An 18,455-nucleotide genomic window follows, 5' to 3' on the forward strand; every position below is an offset into this window, starting at 1 on the left:
TTATGACACAAATATCTAATCAAAACAACAAAAAATAAAAATTTATAATGTGGCATGGCAAACTTACGTAAGTAATTCGTTACTTTTGTCCTGCCGCGAGCTGTTACTTTTGTACCCATCCCCATTTTTGAAATATCAGGTGACATAACTTTAAAACAGCACGTGTTATTCGAAAACAATTTATGACATGCTACAGACAATCTTATAATTAATCAATGAACAAATAGTCATATGGCTCTTGGCATCTTAACTCTACGTAAACACTAAATGAATAAACACCAAAAAACTTACTTTTGGTGTGTAAAATCACGAAATGCTCACTAAAACAACCTTGCACCGCGGCACGGGCGCGGAAAATGATATCATGCACGGGGGGCATCGCATGCTGACTACCAGCTGTCGCTTGGGACGTTAAGGCTATTGGGGAAGTCCACAGAGTCTTTGTTACTTTCTACCCGCTGTTACTTTTGTCCCCGGTCTCCCCTACTGCAAATTATGCTGAAGGGAGGCCGAGTTAAGCGCTATCTAACTCACGACATTTATAGGAGGGAATTTATATTTTATACTCAGCGTGCAAAAAGGATAAGGATAAGCTAACGAATGCGATTAAGATACAGTAACTTATACCTTTATACCCAGTTACCTAGTCAGTAATGAGGACGTCGACATTAATAATTCGCGGTAAGCATATCGAAGCTGTTTCTAAGGCTTTGTAGCACATTGCACACATCTACCTAATGAATACATAGGCTCTATTATACTGTTTGAAACTAAGTAAAGGCAGACTATACATATAAGTAACTATATGTAAGTAAGTATATTAACTTAGGTATTGTGGAGTTGAATCATAATTATGAATCCAGTCTAGCCAAATAGCTATGCATTTTGTTTGCAAGCAATAAAAGATGCCGACGATATTAATTTCAGTTCCGTTATGTTTGTTGTGCCGGGAATGTCGAGACACTGCGGGCACCAGACGTCGCCTTGTGAGCGCCCGGCGCCGCGCTGCCAACTACCCCTATAAATAATAGAGAGAGATAGTTACTTTAATATTACTTAAACAAGATTTATTTTAAAAGCTTAGCTTGGATTATGAGAGAGATATGGAAAAATAAATGAATAAAGTTTAGTATATACTTAGGTACTTACATACATATATTTTGGTGCTTTCTACATCACCATCATCATCAGCCAAAAATATTCAACTGCAGCGCTACTACATATTTAAATAATAGTAGTTTTTAGTGACATGTATAAATCCTTATTTTAATACTATTTTATGTAACCAGTGAAGCCATAAGTACGATAAATAAAATAAATTCAACTTCTGAGCATAGGAGCGCCGCACCGCCGTATCCACAGTCTTTTTTTACCGCTGAACCGACGGCAACCTTAGACAGCTTTGACGTACAAACATAAGTAATGTTTTTTACTAATGGTAACTAATGTTTTTTCAGGTAACTAAAAGTTTTTACAAGAACTGCAAACCGTCGGCAGCGCCCACGCAATCAGTGCACAACGTCGCCTACGAACACTGCGACGCTCACTTCTACTCCAAAATAACCTTCTTCTGGCTCAACCCCCTCCTGTACAGGGGCTACGAAACTCCACTAGAAAGCGAAGACTTGGGCGAACTGCCAGAAAAGGAACGCTCTCACAAACACTACCACAAGTTCAACAAAATATACAAAGATCAAGTGGTACGTTTTGTCGCAAAATGTCAACAATCTGTGTTAAATAATAATATTATGGTTAACTCAGTTTTAACTCTCAAAAAGCGCTCAATTACCTTCATTTTCAGGTATCAAAGGATGAGCTCAAAGAGAAGCAGAGCTTGTTCCGGTGCTACATCCGCATGGTTTGGCCGAACTTCTATCTGGCGGGTATTCTGAAGCTGTTCAGCGACGTGATGGGTCTGGTGCCTCCGCTGGGGCTGGCAGTCATCATCGACTACATCGCCGCCCCCCCCGCGCCGCCCCCCGCCGAGACCGTCACAGTCAGCGAGTTCCTCAACAATGGCTATGTGATGCTACTTATACTCACATTAGCCTTAATAGCCCAGGCGTTATTGTCTCAAAATTCTACTCACTTGGTCACGGTCGAGGGAACTCGATTGAAGACGGCATTGCAGGCGAGTAGCTAGTTACAATTGTTTTCTAAACAGCTAAATTGGATTATGTGTTATGGATATCAAATCAGTATTCATGTAGCATACCTAGTGGTTAAACACCCTTGGTTATTAATAAACTGCTTTTGTTTCGCATGTGTGTGTCTGTCCCGCGTTAACTTGTATGAAGTTAAACGAAGACTAGACGGATTTATATCCTATGAGAGTTGTTATAAAACTGACGGTTTAAAATAGCAAAGGTCAACAAGCTCAACCTGCTCAACAAGTACGTTGGTGGCATGGTGTAGGCATCCGCTACCACTCCAGTTAGTACCTATGATATATTCGGCAGACTAATCCCGTACAATGTATACAAAATGAAATTTAAAAATTTCAATCACTTACAGGGCATGATATACGACAAATGCATGCGCCTCGCGCCGTGGGCGGCGTCCATGAACGACGTGGACGAGGAGTCCCCGCTGCTGAGCGCCACGCAGTCGGCGCAGGCGCAGCTGGGGCTGCTCACCAACCTCGTGTCGCAGGACACGTACAACATCATGTCGTGTGTGTGGATCTGCCATTACACTTGGGCTATACCTTTGAAGGTAACAACCCCCTACATGGTGATAGTGGTTTGCGAGCGTTTGGTTGAGTGTGGTGTGTGTGACTTTACATTTAGGAGGGTGAAGTTAGATGAGATGTGAATTGAGTAAATTAAATAGTGATCAGTTTAAAAAAACATGCTCTGTTAATGAGGTCACCAAGACACGTACAACATCATGTCGTGTGTGTGGATCTGCCATTATACTTGGGCTATTCCGCTGAAGGTAAATGGTGTTTGTTTGGAGCGTTTGGTTGAGTGTGGTGTGTGTGATTTAGGATTTAGAAGCGTGACGTTAGGTTAGGTTAGGTGAGCAGAGCAGCTGGGCCTGCTCACCGACCTCGTGTCGCAGGACACGTACAACATCATGTCGTGCGTGTGGATCTGCCATTATACTTGGGCTATTCCGTTGAAGGTAGGTGATTGCGGTTTGGTTGAGTGTGGTGTGGGTGATTTTAGATTTAGGAGTGTGACGTTAGGTTAGGTTAGATTAGGTGAGCAGAGTAGCTGGGCCTGCTCACCAACCTCGTGTCGCAGGACACGTATAACATCATGTCGTGTGTGTGGTTCTACCTTTTTTAGCATAAGATTTTTTTGCCTAATCTCGTATTGCATAGTAACGTTTGGTCAAAGTCTCGTTACGCCGAAAATCGTATGGCATAAATCTCGTTTAGTAAAAAGTTATTTCGCATAACATTGTTTAGCCTAATCATGGTGTGGCCAAATCTTGAATAGCCTAATAATGCTATGGCATAGGTTTATACAAAGTAATAATATTCGTTTGGCTTTAACTTAGATGGAGCGTCTCCCTACATAGCGCAAACTGGTGCCTTGTATTGTTTCCGCTGTTTGGAAAACGCTCCGCTCCGCTTCGCTGCGCTCCGCTTTGGTTTCGACGAACATGTGCACCTAACACGCTCCTCCTCGCTTTGCTCGTCGTCGCACCTATTTTTAGGTTTCGATCTCATGGGGTTTGTAATAATTATATTGGTCGTTAACTTTCGATTTTTTGATCATACAATATCGTGATTTTCGGGATGTAGGAGAAAAATACCACAATTTGTACATTTACTACACACTTAATATATTATTTATTAAGATAACATTAGGAGAAACAAGATTATACATAGGTATAGACGAACATAAATTTGAGCAAACGAAACTTAGGTGTTTAAAGATTGTGCCTAAAGAGTTTTAGACGAAACGAGCCTTATGCCACATAATTCTTGGCAAAGTGATGGTTCGGCCAAAAAAGTTTAGACCATACGAGTTATGCGAAATGAGTTTTGGTCAATAAAGATTATGCCAGATGAGCGGAACCCCGTGTGTGTGGATCTGCCATTATACTTGGGCTATTCCGTTGCAGGTAGGTGATTGTGGTTTGAGTGATTGGTTGAGTGTGGTGTGTGTGATTTAGGATTTAGGAGCGTGACGTTAGGTGAGAGATGAATGTGAATAGTGTAAATGTAAATTTAGATCAGTTCTTGGAAAAAATAATCATAATCTATGTACTTACATATTTGCAATTTGTCTAAACCAGTGTTTTTCAACCTTTTTCATGATGCGACCCCCCTGGTATAAAAAAATATTTCGCGACCCCCTTGACCCTTTCGGTTTTGTACATACTTATCGGATTTAAAACATATTATTTTATTTATTTTACAATTACATTTGTCGGATACGTGTGGCCATACGGTACATACGTACGACTAATGCCATTGTGACCCGGAATTTCTATTGAAATTAGACTTTTATGAGCATTTCAATATCTTGAATAAAAAAAATTAAGGGTGAAATGAAAATGAAATACACAAAATACCTAGCTATACAAAAATTTCATACTAGTGGTCGTCGTCTTTGAACCAGGCAGGAAGGCCTTCCACGCTATGTTTGCCTATTCGTGGTCTCTACTCGAGAACCCGTTTACCCCAACGGTTATCGGTTCTTCGGCAGATACGACAAGTACACTACCACTTCAGCTTGAGTATTTTGACAGCTATGTCGGTAATCTTAATCCTCTGACTGACGAAAAACCTGATTTCTGATACGATTAATCAGAAAAACTCCAAGCATAGCTCTCTCCATAGCACGCTGAGCGACTCTAAATCGGTGGACTAGTACAACCGTCAGTGCCTACGTCTCTGCACCATACGTCATCACTGGCAGGACGCACTGGTAGAAATCTTTTGTCTTCAGGCCAAGGATGGGGATGGCCAAGGAGAATATGTGACGAAGTTTCCCGAATGCAGCCCAACCCAGTTGGATGCGCCTTGCAGCCTCCTTGTCGAAGTTGCTTCTTGCTTCACCAACGATGACCGGCTCCGGTTTGATGTGAACATTATTATTATTATTTATTCTTTTATTGCACAATATACAGAAGTAATTATGCACAAACATTGTACATGACTTTCGTATTGTGCAAGTTCATACCGAGGCCTATACGTCGGGAAGCAGCATTTAGGCCACTTAGCATCCAGCTGAGTTCCTGCAGAGATTTTGCCATAATAACGATGTCGTCCGCGAAGCGGAGGTGTGACATGTAGGTACTCGCCATTTATACATAATATGTACGTCTTGTCTTGTGGTCCTGTAACTTGGACATGGACAGTCATAGTAGCATCATCATACAGACTCCTCAACACCTCGATATAGCGCCAGTCGGTTTGAAATCTCTCAAACGCTTCCAAAATTGCCCGGGTCTCGATGGAGTTAAAGGAGTTTTCATAGTCCACAAAGGCTAGATACAGAGGCTGATTATAATCTTCGGTCTTTTGCATAATCTGCTTTACTATGTGGATGTGGTCTATTGTACTAAAACAGATCCACGATGGAATAATTTAATTCATAAAAAAACAAGCTCAACCTTCGCATTTAAGAAAATTTTAAGTTAAAGTAATTTTAAAGGAAGAGTCTTACTTAATAAATTAATACTAATTGTCAATAATTAATAAATCAATATTTTTTTTAATAAAGTACCCAGTTTTTTCGCCTTTTGGCGACCCCCCAGGGGGTCGCGACCCACAGGTTGAAAAACACTGGTCTAAACTATGCAATGCAATGGTGTAATGATGGCGCATCATGTTCTGTTACGGAGGTCATAACCAATTATCCAAATATATACCACAAAATAATGTTTTCAGGTGTCGGCAATTTTATATCTCCTCTACACAAAGTTGGGAGTGAGTGCCATCATCGGAACAGTGGCAAGCATCGTGCTCATCACTCCTCTGCAGTTCTACATCGGCAAGAAAATATCAGACAACTCCAAGGAAATAGCCAAGTGCTCCGACCATAGGATATCCAAGATGACGGAAATACTACAGGGCATTAATGTGATCAAACTGTATGTTTGGGAAGATCTGTTCAACGAAAAGATATTGAACCTTAGGGAGCTGGAATTGAAGCATCTGAATAAGGATACTATTCACTGGAACCTATTGAGTAAGTTTTTTAGTACCTACGTAAACAAACTTTGGAATAATATTAGGCATATGTATAGGTAGTTTTATACGTTTTTTATGAGTAATAATTAAATGTAAACGATATCCGATAGTTTTTTTTTTAAACTTTAACAGCCAAAAATTTGGTTACTTCAGAATCCGCTGCACTTTCACTAAACATCAATAATTACCTATCACACAATCATGGTTCACAGCATTCACGACGCAAGCGTCAACGATCCTGGTGACGTTCATAACATTCACGGCGTACGTGTTCCTGCACACGGCTGAAGGACTGACGGCCGTGAACGTGTTCGCGGGGCTCGCGCTGTTCAACCAGCTCACGGTGCCGCTGCTGATACTGCCTGTTACTGTGCTTATGATCATTCAGGCTATGGTGAGAATTTGGATATTTTACTACATAATATTATTCTCGGGGGTTTCTGTGAGGAGAGAAATAGTGTATGGTATGTATATTGGTAAACAACTATCCTGTATAGATCATTGCTATTACTTAGTTAAAATCAATGTTATAATTCGTGGTTTACTGACTCTTTTCACCTTTGTCATATTGCAGGTGAGTTCCAAACGAATAAAGGAGTTCTTAGATCTTCCCGAGTCCAATAACGTTCAAGAAGACGAAGACAGCGACGACGCCGGCAACCAGAAACAAAAGACAAACGTTTTTAACGAAGCATTTATTGACCAAAAACCAGAGGACGAAGATTCCTTCACGGAAACTGATAAAATAGACAATCAAGCTGTAAATAATCTGGATAATGATAATGACTCGGACGATGAAATACCATCGCCTACGATAGATGACACTCAACCTCTTGTAAAGTTTCAAAATGCTTTATTCAGTTGGGGAATAAGGAACGATAATTCACAGATTGAAGTTGACGATCTAGATATACCGCCAGGTTTGTCGAAGTATTTACTTTATTATTTACTATTGTTGGTATGTTAAAGTCGAAAATATATTAAAATTTATATATTTTACAGGTAAATTAATAATGGTTGTTGGTGCTACTGGGTCTGGCAAGTCTTCATTATTGTCGGCCATACTTGGCGAAATGTATTTGGAGCGAGGCAGTGTCACTTGGAACGGGTAAGAATATAATAAAAGTACTTAGGTAATTTTCCGAGTTAATAAAAGTAGGTAGTTATCACAACCATAAATAATTATTCTACATAGTATCAAGGTTCTGAAAAATAATTATAAGAAGGCTCATTTAAATTTCTAAATTATAAATTAAGTATCATTACTTTTGCACACTATCATAGATTTTATTTTCACACTACCCTCCCTGACGAAAAATCACTTTTTTAAATTAGGTGGTGTGGTCTCAAAAAATTAGCACCTACCTCCCAATACCAGTTTAATCCGCCAGACACGGAAATTTTTAGCGGACTACGTCATTCTAGGTACTGGGTATTGGGAGGAGGGTTCTGCTGGGCGTTAAACTGGGTTTTGGAAAAAAAACAAACGGAAGAGATGTTTTTTTTTAAATTGGCGGTGCTATTTAGCGTTACTACTCTTCACTTCAAGATAGTATCGGCCATGTTTCGGCATTCAACAGTACTGTTAACCTACTTCCAGAGCCCGTTCCACATGGTACGCGGGGCAGCCGCCGTGGCTGCTGGAGGGGTCGGTGCGGTACAACATCGTGCTGGGCGGCAGCTGGTGCCGGCGGCGGTACGCGCGCGTGCTGCGCGCCGCGGGGCTGCGGCCCGACTTGCAGCTGCTGCCAGGTATGTAGCCCATGATCCAAGTGAATATAGCATGTACTTCCATAGCCCGTCCTACGTGGCCCGACTTGCAGCTGCTGCCAGGTATGTACCTCAGGGTTCCAAGTGAATATAGGAGCTACTTCCAGAGCCCGTTCCACGCGGCCCGACTTGCAGCTGCTGCCAGGTATGGACTGGCACTAGGTGTCCAGGATTGACAGCATAAAGTGTTATACTCGTCGAAATATAATAGGCCCGTTTGGACATCTACACGAATTTGCTATTTACTATTGATTTACTTGATGAAATACATAAAAAGGCACATAATCTGTCTTATTATTTAACGGCCGAAAGAAAAAAGAGCTTATAAAGCACCAAAAGTTACTTACTGTTTAGATTTTTCATGATTTAGATTTGACACCAGCTGTCATCCCATACATTTTAGAGCTGTCCAGCAAACGGGCCTATTATATTTCGACGAGTATAGTATTTCTATGCCCAAGCGAAACGTGATGTTAGTTTGAAGTGTGATTTTATTCAAAGTGGATATTAGTTTTCTTTAAAATCAGCCGTTTAAAAGTTACGTACGCATTTTTCAGATTTTTGGTGTGCTACAACATCGCTAGCATTCAGACATTACCATGTACCCACCTATTGTAGCTAGCGCACCTTAGATATTGGTCGATCCTTGGGGCAGTACTATTACATTCTGGCGATGATGATAATCAGCCTTTATGTAAACTCTTATGTAATAACACGTATTTCTCCAACAGAAGGCGACGCGACAGTGCTCGGCAGCCGCGGCACGCCTCTCTCCGGGGGCCAGCGCGTACGAGTAGGCGTGGCTCGTGCCCTCTACTCCCGCGCCCGGCTGGTGGCTCTGGACGAGCCGCTAGGCGCCCTAGACGCCGCGCTGGCTCGCCATGTGGTGGCAAGAGCCCTGGTGCCGGCGGCCAGGGCGGGCCGGACGGTGCTGCTGGCGACTAACAGGCTGGAGCTTATGCATTATGCTGATTTGGTAAGATTTTTTCCATTGTCTTAAATATGAAAGCGTCGACAATACAACTTGTTTGTAAAATCAGCCACGAGCACTTTAACACACCTAGAACACCTCAATGAGTAGCGTAGATCTACGCTCAGGACAACAACAGCTCAAAGGCATACGATAAGACAGTTGCTTCATACGGGCGTCGATGTCCCTATGACTGCACGCATTATGCAGCCCTAGTACCCTGGTCGCGCTGGACGCCGCGTTGGCCCGCCACGTGGTCGCGCGCGCCCTGGTGCCAGCGGCCAGGGCAGGGCGGACCGTGCTGTTGGCGACTATAACAGGCTGGAGTTCATGCATTATGCTGATATGGTATGTCATGATTCGAGTTCACTACGTCTTTTTACACTTGGCAACACTGCTCAGTCCCGCCATCTATGGCTAAATGTAAGAGTGAGCAGTGATGCCAAACCAGTATAAAAGCAAGTGAGAGCCATTAGCTCGGTTCAGTCGCTCTCCGTCAGTTGACGAGAATGGTCGATGTTACATTAGCATAGATTATTTATACCTACTTGTGGATTGTTATTGTGATCTTAAGTGATTTGTAAAGTGAATCTGTGAAGAGGAATAAAGTGATTTGTGCTGTACTTGGAGTTTTCTTATTACTTCAGAAGCGGGATAAAATCCAAGGTATGTACGCTCACATGGTTTATTTTTCTTTATGTCGAATTGAAATGAGTTGAAACTACAAGAATTGGACTGGCAGTTAATTAATTTTTTTTGAATAAATTCATACTCATTGAATATAAAGCATGACAAACATAATTACATAACATTACACTGTACGTGGTCGAGGCCACTCTTCGATCATACATACACACACACATGACACCGTACGTGGTCGAGGCTACTCTTCGATCGTACATATACACACACATGACACTGTACGTGGTCGAGGCTACTCTTCGATCGTACTGACTCGTTAAATTAAAAGTACTTAAAAGCTGCAAATAAATTACTGCCTAGCTCTTGTTTTTGTAGTTTTTGCTCCAATTACATTTATATGATGATGCTTATTTATATTATTTATATGCATGCTGAAATTTCACTGAGATAAAGATAATATACAAATAAAAATGAACAAACAAAATATTTTACCTAAATTGTACCCGGTTACAAAGGTGACATGAATAATTATTAGACAGACAATTTGAGTAGGTACATAGAACTTAGATTAGATCTCTGTTGATCTCAATTATTAGATTTTTCAAAACTGATGAGAGTTAGTGGACTAGGTATGTCTACTGGATTATTAGTTGAGTGAACTATGTATGTTCATTGGATTTTTTTGGTCAGATAGGACTAGGTATGTCCGTTAGTGAGTATGAGTGGACTAGGTATGTCTACTGGATTATTACTTGAGTGAACTATGTATGTTCACTGGATTATTTGGTTAGAAAGGACTAGGTATGTCCTTATGAAGTATGAGTGGACTAGGTATGTCCACTGGACTATTACTTGAGTGGACTATGTATGTTCACTGGATTATTTGGTTAGAAAGGACTAGGTATGTCCTTATGAAGTATGAGTGGACTAGGTATGTTCACTGGACTATTACTTGAGTGGACTATGTATGTTCACTGGATTATTTGATTAGAAAAGACTAGATATGTCCGTTATTGAGTATGAGTGGACTAGCCATGTCCACTGGATTACTACTTGAATGAATTATGTATGTTCACTAGTTGTTGACTAGGTATGCCTATTATCGTTAACGGAAACAGTTTATTTTTTATTATTAAGTATGATTAACTAAGATATATACCAAATTATGCATAGAGGAAAACTAGACAAGACTTTTTAACTGAATTAAAGGTTGCTTTTATTTCTGGATAAATTAAAAGTTTAAGGTGCTCATGTACATAGTTGGAAATAAAATAAAACAAGATCGGATGTGAACAGTATACTTTATTGAATAGGAATTAATGTTATTATGAATGGATAGCTAGTCAGAGGAAATTAATTGTTACAGCTATGCCTCTCGAGAAGGATGATGGCGCTACACCGCCCTCGACGCCACCTATGAAAAGAAAAAGGAAGAGGAGGAGGAGAAGAAGCCCCTCAACATCTTCATCATCGTCTTCTAGTGAAGAGAGAGCGCCCAGGAAAGTGCGTAAACATTCGAGCAGGCTAACTACAGAGGATGTACTAAAGCTCTTGGCTGACTTCAAGGGTGAATCAAGTAAGAGTTCATCTTTTAATAACAACTTGAACAACGTGGTACCAGAGTTTGATCCTTCCAATAGAGCTCAAACCATCGAAGGCTGGCTAAAGAAGGTGAATGAATGCGCCACCATTTATGCATGGGACGAAAAGCAAATTGTACATTTCTCTTTACAAAAATTAACCGGATTGGCCAAGAGATGGTTTGAAACTCTACCATCAGTGGTTTATTCATGGAGTGAATGGCAGATCAAACTTCAGAAGGCATTTCCTAGTGAGGAGAACTATGGGCGTCTTCTTGAAGAAATGCTTAGCCGAACTTCACGAAATGATGAAAGCCTTAGGGAGTACTATTATGATAAACTTAGCTTATTAAACAGGTGTGAAATAAGTGGCAAGAAAGCAGTCGATTGTATTGTACATGGTTTAAGTGAAGGTTCAATTAAAAGTGGGGCGCAAACTCTAGATTGTAGGGAACCCGAAGGATTATTAAATTTCCTTTGCTCCCAACGTTCACAGTCACTGAATCAAAATGAAAACAGAAACTATAGTAGAGGTAATCAAAGAACCATCAACCGAAATAGAAACGATGCCAACCAATCGATAAGGAATAATAACGTTAATTGCTTTAACTGTCGTTCAAAGGGACACCCTTATTATAAATGTCCGAAGCCACTAATTAAATGCAAACGTTGCTATAGAATCGGGCATGACAGTGATGACTGTAAGCTTACACCACTGCAGCGATCACAAGCTCATGAAAATACCACATCTGAGAGAAAGACTTTAAAGATTGACGTGTCCAATAAGGCTAACGACAAATTTTTTAAGGTTATCCCAGTAAATAACAAAACTTTTGAGGCATACATTGATTTTGGTAGCGAGTGTAGTCTCATTCGTCAAACTGATGCAAACGCCTTGCAATTGACCAAAAATTACGACGGGTTACCTGTAGTAAGGGGTTTTGGCAATTCATCTATTCATCCTTTGTATAAATCGCATGTAACGATTAAAATTGACGAAGTTGATGCATCTATTGAAATCCTTGTAATTTCTGATGAAATAATGCCAACGTCTATTATTGTCGGACAGAACTTTACTGAACTTCCGTTCATTACGGTTTTAAAGAACAGTGATAGGTTAACCTTTTACAAGAGTCCATCTTGCAATCCGTTCACTTCCGAAACTGATGAAGCTCCACTTAAGCTATACATTGCTGAGCCTACTGAAGTCACGGAAACAAGCATCGTAACTGTACAGGCTGGTGATTCCACCTACACTGGTGATGTTTACATTGAGGGATACTGTTCTGTTGTGTCCGGACGAGAGTTCGGCTTATTTCAAGGTGCTTACCACCTTGCAAATGGCAAGGGTAATTTGATAATTACCAACTTGGCGTCCGGTGCTGTGAAATTTGATACAGGCACTTTGATAGCAAGAGCCGTACCTTTCTTAGAAAGAGATTCATGCCAAATGAATACGATCGTTACCAATGCGGCTGATTTGGAACCTTTGAAGCGAGAGGATGTGAAAATAGGTGAAGGTTTAGAAACAGAGATAGTAGATAGGTTATACTCTCTTTTGCAAGATTATCGGGACTGCTTTGCCACTAATCTAAACGAAATTGGCTGTGTGAAAGATGTGGAGATGCACATCGAACTTTTGGATAATAGACCGGTAGTATATCGGCCATATCGTCTGTCACATTTAGAGCGCGAAAAAGTAAGGGAAACTATTGATGAACTTCTTCGTAATGACATCATCCAAGAATCAAGTTCTAGTTATTCCAGCCCTATTCTAATGGTTAAGAAGAAAACTGGCGAACAGCGACTTTGTGTTGATTTTCGAGCCCTCAACAACAAGACGTGTAAAGACCGTTTTCCTCTCCCAATAATTGACGACCAGATCTCGAATCTCAGTGGTAACGCTTACTTTACCACATTAGACCTGGCCTCCGGGTACTATCAGGTCCCTATGGCAAAAGATAGTCAACATCTTACTGGATTCGTAACGCCCGATGGGCATTACGAATTTAAACGCATGCCTTTCGGGCTAGCGAATGCCCCGGCTGTCTTTCAGCGGATGATCAATAAGATTTTGGGCAATAAGAGATTCGAATATGCTCTTGCATACTTAGACGATGTACTGATACCCTCTAAAAATGCTGACGAAATGTTTCAGCGATTGGAGGACGTTTTGAAACTTTTTAGGCAGTTTGGGCTGACCTTAAAGTTATCAAAGTGTAGATTTTTCACTACGAAGGTTGAGTATCTGGGGTATGAAGTATCCTCTGAAGGTATACAGCCTGGTAAGGCAAAGGTTGCGGCTGTAGAGGAATTCCCTACACCCCGTAACATCCACGAGGTTCGTCAATTTCTTGGTTTGACCGGGTATTACCGTAAGTTTATCCAAGGCTATGGGGAAATTGCCCGACCCCTAACGTACCTACTTAAGAAAGATTCTGCCTGGCAATGGTCTCACGAACAAGATAAAGCTTTTGTAGTTTTGAAGGAGAAACTTGTAAGTAGGCCAGTTTTAGCACTTTACGATCCCAAGCTCGAAACTGAACTGCACACCGACGCCAGTTCCCTTGGCATTGGAGGAATTTTGATGCAGTGGCAGAAGGAAACTCGGGTACTAAAGCCGGTCGCTTACTTCAGTAGGCAAACGACAGCCGAAGAGAAACATTTGCACTCCTACGAATTAGAAGCGTTGGCTGTCGTCTGCTCTCTAAAAAAGTTTAGGGTGTATTTACTTGGTTTGCATTTCAAAGTATATACAGATTGCGCTGCCCTTAGAACTACATTAACGAAACGAGACTTGGTTCCGCGGATAGCAAGGTGGTGGCTTCAAATCTCTGAATTTTCTTTTGAAATTGAGTATCGTCCCGGAGTTCAGATGACACACGTTGATGCCTTAAGCCGGAATGCCACGCTAACCGCGGGATCAGATGACAATCCATGCGTTAATATTTATAACATTGGACAGGATAATTGGCTTCTTACATTGCAACTGGCAGATCCCGATATAGCACGGGTGTTTAAAATCCTTAAGCCGGAAGAAGATGAAGAGTGTAAAGATATTAAAAAGAATTATCATGTCAAAAATCGAACCGTGTATAGGAAGGTAGAGGACAGCTTACGGTTAGTTGTTCCGCGAAACGCCAGGTGGCAAATATGCAAAGCAAATCACGATGAGATGGGCCATCCGGGCTATTCTAAAACATTAGAAAGAATTCAAAAAGAATATTGGTTTCCTAAACTTAGGCGATTTGTGAAAAAGTATGTGGACGCGTGCATAGAGTGTGCGTATAACAAAGACAATGCGTCGCGACAAAAGACAGGCCACCTATTTCCCATCGAAAAAATAAGCGTACCGTTTCATACCATCCACATTGATCACTTGGGGCCGTTTGTTAAAAGCAAGACCGGAAATACTCACATACTGACAATTGTGGATGGATTCACAAAATACGTTTTTGTTCGTGCGGTAAAGGATACGAAAACCAAAAGTACAATTAAGGTGCTTCAAAGCATTTTTTATGATTTTGGAATACCAGCTAGGATAATATCAGATCGTGGAACGTCGTTCACGTCAACGGCTTTCAAAGATTTTTGTAGCGAGAATGGTATAAAGCATGTTCTAAATGCAGTTGCTTGTCCCAGAGCCAACGGTCAAGCTGAAAGATATAACCAAATTGTTTTGAACTCGTTAGCTACTCAAAATTATAACAGCCATGAACGCGACTGGGACAAGCAATTGGGAAAAATCCAATGGGGAATCAACAATACTGTTAGTTCCACCACCCAAAAAACGCCAACAGAGGCTTTATTTGGTGTTCGGATGCGAGACAATCTGTCAAACAAATTAGAAATTGGCACCGAAAACGATAATGACAGCTTACAAACTATTCGAGAAGAAATTAGCTCTAATATAGCAAAAGATCAGGAAAAACAGAAAAGTAGACATAACTCAAAAAGAGCACCGGCCGTCACATACAAGGTCGATGATTTAGTAAAAATATCGCGAAACAATTACGGCAATGACGGTAAAAGTACCAAACTACTGTCAAAGTTTATTGGCCCCTTCAGGATCTCCGAAGTACTCGGTAATGATCGTTACAGAGTAACTGAAGTGCCTGGTTTCCCAAAAAGGGGCAAAGCTTATGACTCTGTCATTGCTGTAGACAGGATAAGACCTTGGATTCACATAAAAGCATTAGAGATTCACGACAGTGACCACAGTAGTTCCAATATCAGTGAAGATTCAGATTAAATATTAGGTTCGTAATATGTACAAAGTGCTGTCTATAACATCTACTTGCTATCTTATTATGTGTGTATTTAATTGTATATAATTTAAAGGAGTATAGATTTTGTAATTATTTATATGATTTGGTACCTAGACTATTTTTATGTAATACCTAATATTGTGTTAAGTATGTTATAAAATTACATGTGTAGAATATAATTATGTAAACTACTTCTAAGTATTTTACACCTATGTGTACCTATGTACTTGTATAGTTTATACGTTACATTAAAAAGAAATGTAAATTATATGTATCCCAGAATAACGATAAGTATGCAATTTATCATTGCTATGTATAACAAATTATTTATATCTTTACCGAATGTCATGATTCCAGTTGATGAAATTGTTTAGGAAAGTTTTTGTTTTGTGTTAAACCGATAGGCTGATATGTACATGTAACTTTATGATTAAGACGACTGTCTGACTGTTTATTACGCGTGCCGGGAGGCTACGCGATGTAGGATGGCCGAATGTCATGATTCGAGTTCACTACGTCTTTTTACACTTGGCAACACTGCTCAGTCCCGCCATCTATGGCTAAATGTAAGAGTGAGCAGTGATGCCAAACCAGTATAAAAGCAAGTGAGAGCCATTAGCTCGGTTCAGTCGCTCTCCGTCAGTTGACGAGAATGGTCGATGTTACATTAGCATAGATTATTTATACCTACTTGTGGATTGTTATTGTGATCTTAAGTGATTTGTAAAGTGAATCTGTGAAGAGGAATAAAGTGATTTGTGCTGTACTTGGAGTTTTCTTATTAGGTAAGTTTTTTTTCCACTGTCGTAAATATGAAAGCGCGTGCGTCGACAATGCAACTTGTTTGTAAAGTCAACCACGCGTACGTTAACATACCGAGAACACCTCAAGAATGCGTAGCGTAGATCTACGCTCAGGACAACAGCAACTCATAGGCATACTATATGACACTTGCTTCATACGGGCGTCGATGTCCCTAAGGCTTGAAGCGCACGCATTATGCAGCCCTAGTACCCTGGGCGCCCTGGCCCGCCACGTGGTCGCGCGCGCCCTGGTGCCCGCGGCCAGGGCAGGGCGGACGGTGCTGTTGGCGACTAACAGGCTGGAGCTCATGCATTATGCTGATTTGGTAAGATTTTATCTATGGTTCTTTACTGTCTTTAATATGAAAGTGCGAGAGTCGATAATGCAACTTGTTTGGAAAGTCAGCCACGCGCACGTTAACTTCGTGGCTCAGGACAACAGCAAGTACCCTGTACCCTAGTACCTACCCTGGTCGCGGTAGACGCCGCGCTGCTCGCTCGTTGTTGGCGAGTCGCCGACAACACTGGTGACCAATAGACTGGAGCTCATGCAATATGCTGATTTGGTGAGTCTTTTTGTGATATCTTTTATCTGTATATGGCCCTCCATTCATTGAGTATGAAGCCATGCAGTAATCCGTACCACATGATATCAGCTTGTTTATAAAATCAGTCCATACGTTGCCGTCCTAACGTCGTCAGCATCGAGATGGACACTCAGGACAGCAGCAACTCGTAGTTATCATTATATAGTTGCTTTATTTGGGCCACTATGTCTGTAGCGAATGAATTATGCAAGCAAAGCTAGCAAGGACTAGCTGAATTAACATAATTGAATACATTCTTATATTTTTTCAGATCCTAGTGATGGAAGAAGGCCGTGTAAGCGCATTTGGCCGGACAGGAGGCACAGGCGGCGTGCTGGCGCGCTGGGCTCGCCTGGCCGCGGAGGCGCGCGCGGGGGCGGCGCGGGGCGCGGGCGCGGGGGGTGGGGGCGCGGCCCGTGAGCGGACCCGGCTGGTGCGGGCGTTGAGTCGAGCGACGATACAGAGGAGGATTGCGCAGGATGTTTCGGTACGTTACAATTTAGATTTTTTGGAAGTAGACCATTCTTTTCCACATGTTATTTACCTATCAAACATAAAAGAACATATCGTTAGTGACATATCCAGCATAGTACGGCTTGCGAGTCAGGCTCTCTGCATAGGTCGGCGACCATCAGGAACTTTAGAGCACCCGGTATCATCCACTGCTGAACATAGGTACCTATGCCTCTCCCAAAAATCCCAACCCCACCATCCTCTATCCTCGACCGTCTTCCTAATGCCTATACTTATTGTACATTCCAGCTAGGCAGCTGTTCCGTGGCGGGGGCTCACCTGCTGACGGAGGTGGCGGTGTGCGGTGGCAGCTGGCGCGTGTCGCCGCCGCGCCGCCCGCCGCTCTGCCGGCAGCTCTCCTCGCCGCCGCCCGCTAACAAGTAAGAGTCGCTACTCTCTAAGAAGAATGCCTAGTTATTGTACATTCCAGCTAGGCAGCTGTTCCGTGGCGGGGGCCCACCTGCTGACGGAGGTGGCGGTGTGCGGCGGCAGCTGGCGCGTGTCGCCGCCGCGCCGCCCGCCGCTCTGCCGGCAGCTCTCCTCGCCGCCGCCCGCTAACAAGTAAGAGTTGCTACTCTCTAAGAAGAATGCCTAGTTATTGTACATTCCAGCTAGGCAGCTGTTCCGTGGCGGGGGCCCACCTGCTGACGGAGGTGGCGGTGTGCGGCGGCAGCTGGCGCGTGTCGCCGCCGCGCCGCCCGCCGCTCTGCCGGCAGCTCTCCTCGCCGCCGCCCGCTAATAAGTAAGATATGCTTCTCTCGAAGAATAAGGATGTGTATGTATAGCATAGGTATATAATAGTATATGGATTAACTGAATTATATGCATAGGTATCCTGTAATTAGTTTTTTTTATGCAGGTATGTCTGTTGCTTGTGTGTCTGTGGTTACATACCTACAATATGTGATCTGATTTAGAGTATTTTTGCTATGCTTTAGTTCAGCCGTTCAGAATAATATATTAGGCGCTTATCTATCTGTACCAATTTCAAATAGTAAAAGGATAACATAATAGTCTTACTGCCAGTTTCTATAATCTCTATCTATCCATAACTGGTAGTTACTTTCATACGATTTTGACATAATCAAAAGTAACAATCTGTCAAAATCGTATGAAAGTATGAAAGTAACTACCAGTTATAAATACGAGTACATAGAGTCATAGAAAC

The 18,455-nt window shown here is 41.9% G+C and overlaps 1 protein-coding gene across 1 annotated transcript in view; it reads left to right on the forward strand.

Annotated features, from left to right (window-relative positions):
* The window catches only part of LOC105397553 (ATP-binding cassette sub-family C member 9), a 28,284-nt gene that overhangs the window by 3,329 nt on the left and 6,500 nt on the right, over nucleotides 1-18,455 (forward strand). Inside the window, exons 4-14 of the mRNA XM_048623748.1 lie at nucleotides 1,458-1,700; nucleotides 1,802-2,131; nucleotides 2,515-2,715; nucleotides 5,852-6,152; nucleotides 6,367-6,548; nucleotides 6,729-7,074; nucleotides 7,157-7,262; nucleotides 7,755-7,906; nucleotides 8,656-8,900; nucleotides 17,046-17,261; nucleotides 17,537-17,667. Of these exons, the coding sequence (XP_048479705.1) occupies nucleotides 1,458-1,700; nucleotides 1,802-2,131; nucleotides 2,515-2,715; nucleotides 5,852-6,152; nucleotides 6,367-6,548; nucleotides 6,729-7,074; nucleotides 7,157-7,262; nucleotides 7,755-7,906; nucleotides 8,656-8,900; nucleotides 17,046-17,261; nucleotides 17,537-17,667 (2,453 nt within the window). The remainder of the gene's footprint in view (nucleotides 1-1,457; nucleotides 1,701-1,801; nucleotides 2,132-2,514; nucleotides 2,716-5,851; nucleotides 6,153-6,366; nucleotides 6,549-6,728; nucleotides 7,075-7,156; nucleotides 7,263-7,754; nucleotides 7,907-8,655; nucleotides 8,901-17,045; nucleotides 17,262-17,536; nucleotides 17,668-18,455) is intronic.

This window comes from Plutella xylostella, chromosome 10 (genome assembly GCF_932276165.1).
Source record: "Plutella xylostella chromosome 10, ilPluXylo3.1, whole genome shotgun sequence".
NCBI lineage: Eukaryota > Metazoa > Arthropoda > Insecta > Lepidoptera > Plutellidae > Plutella > Plutella xylostella.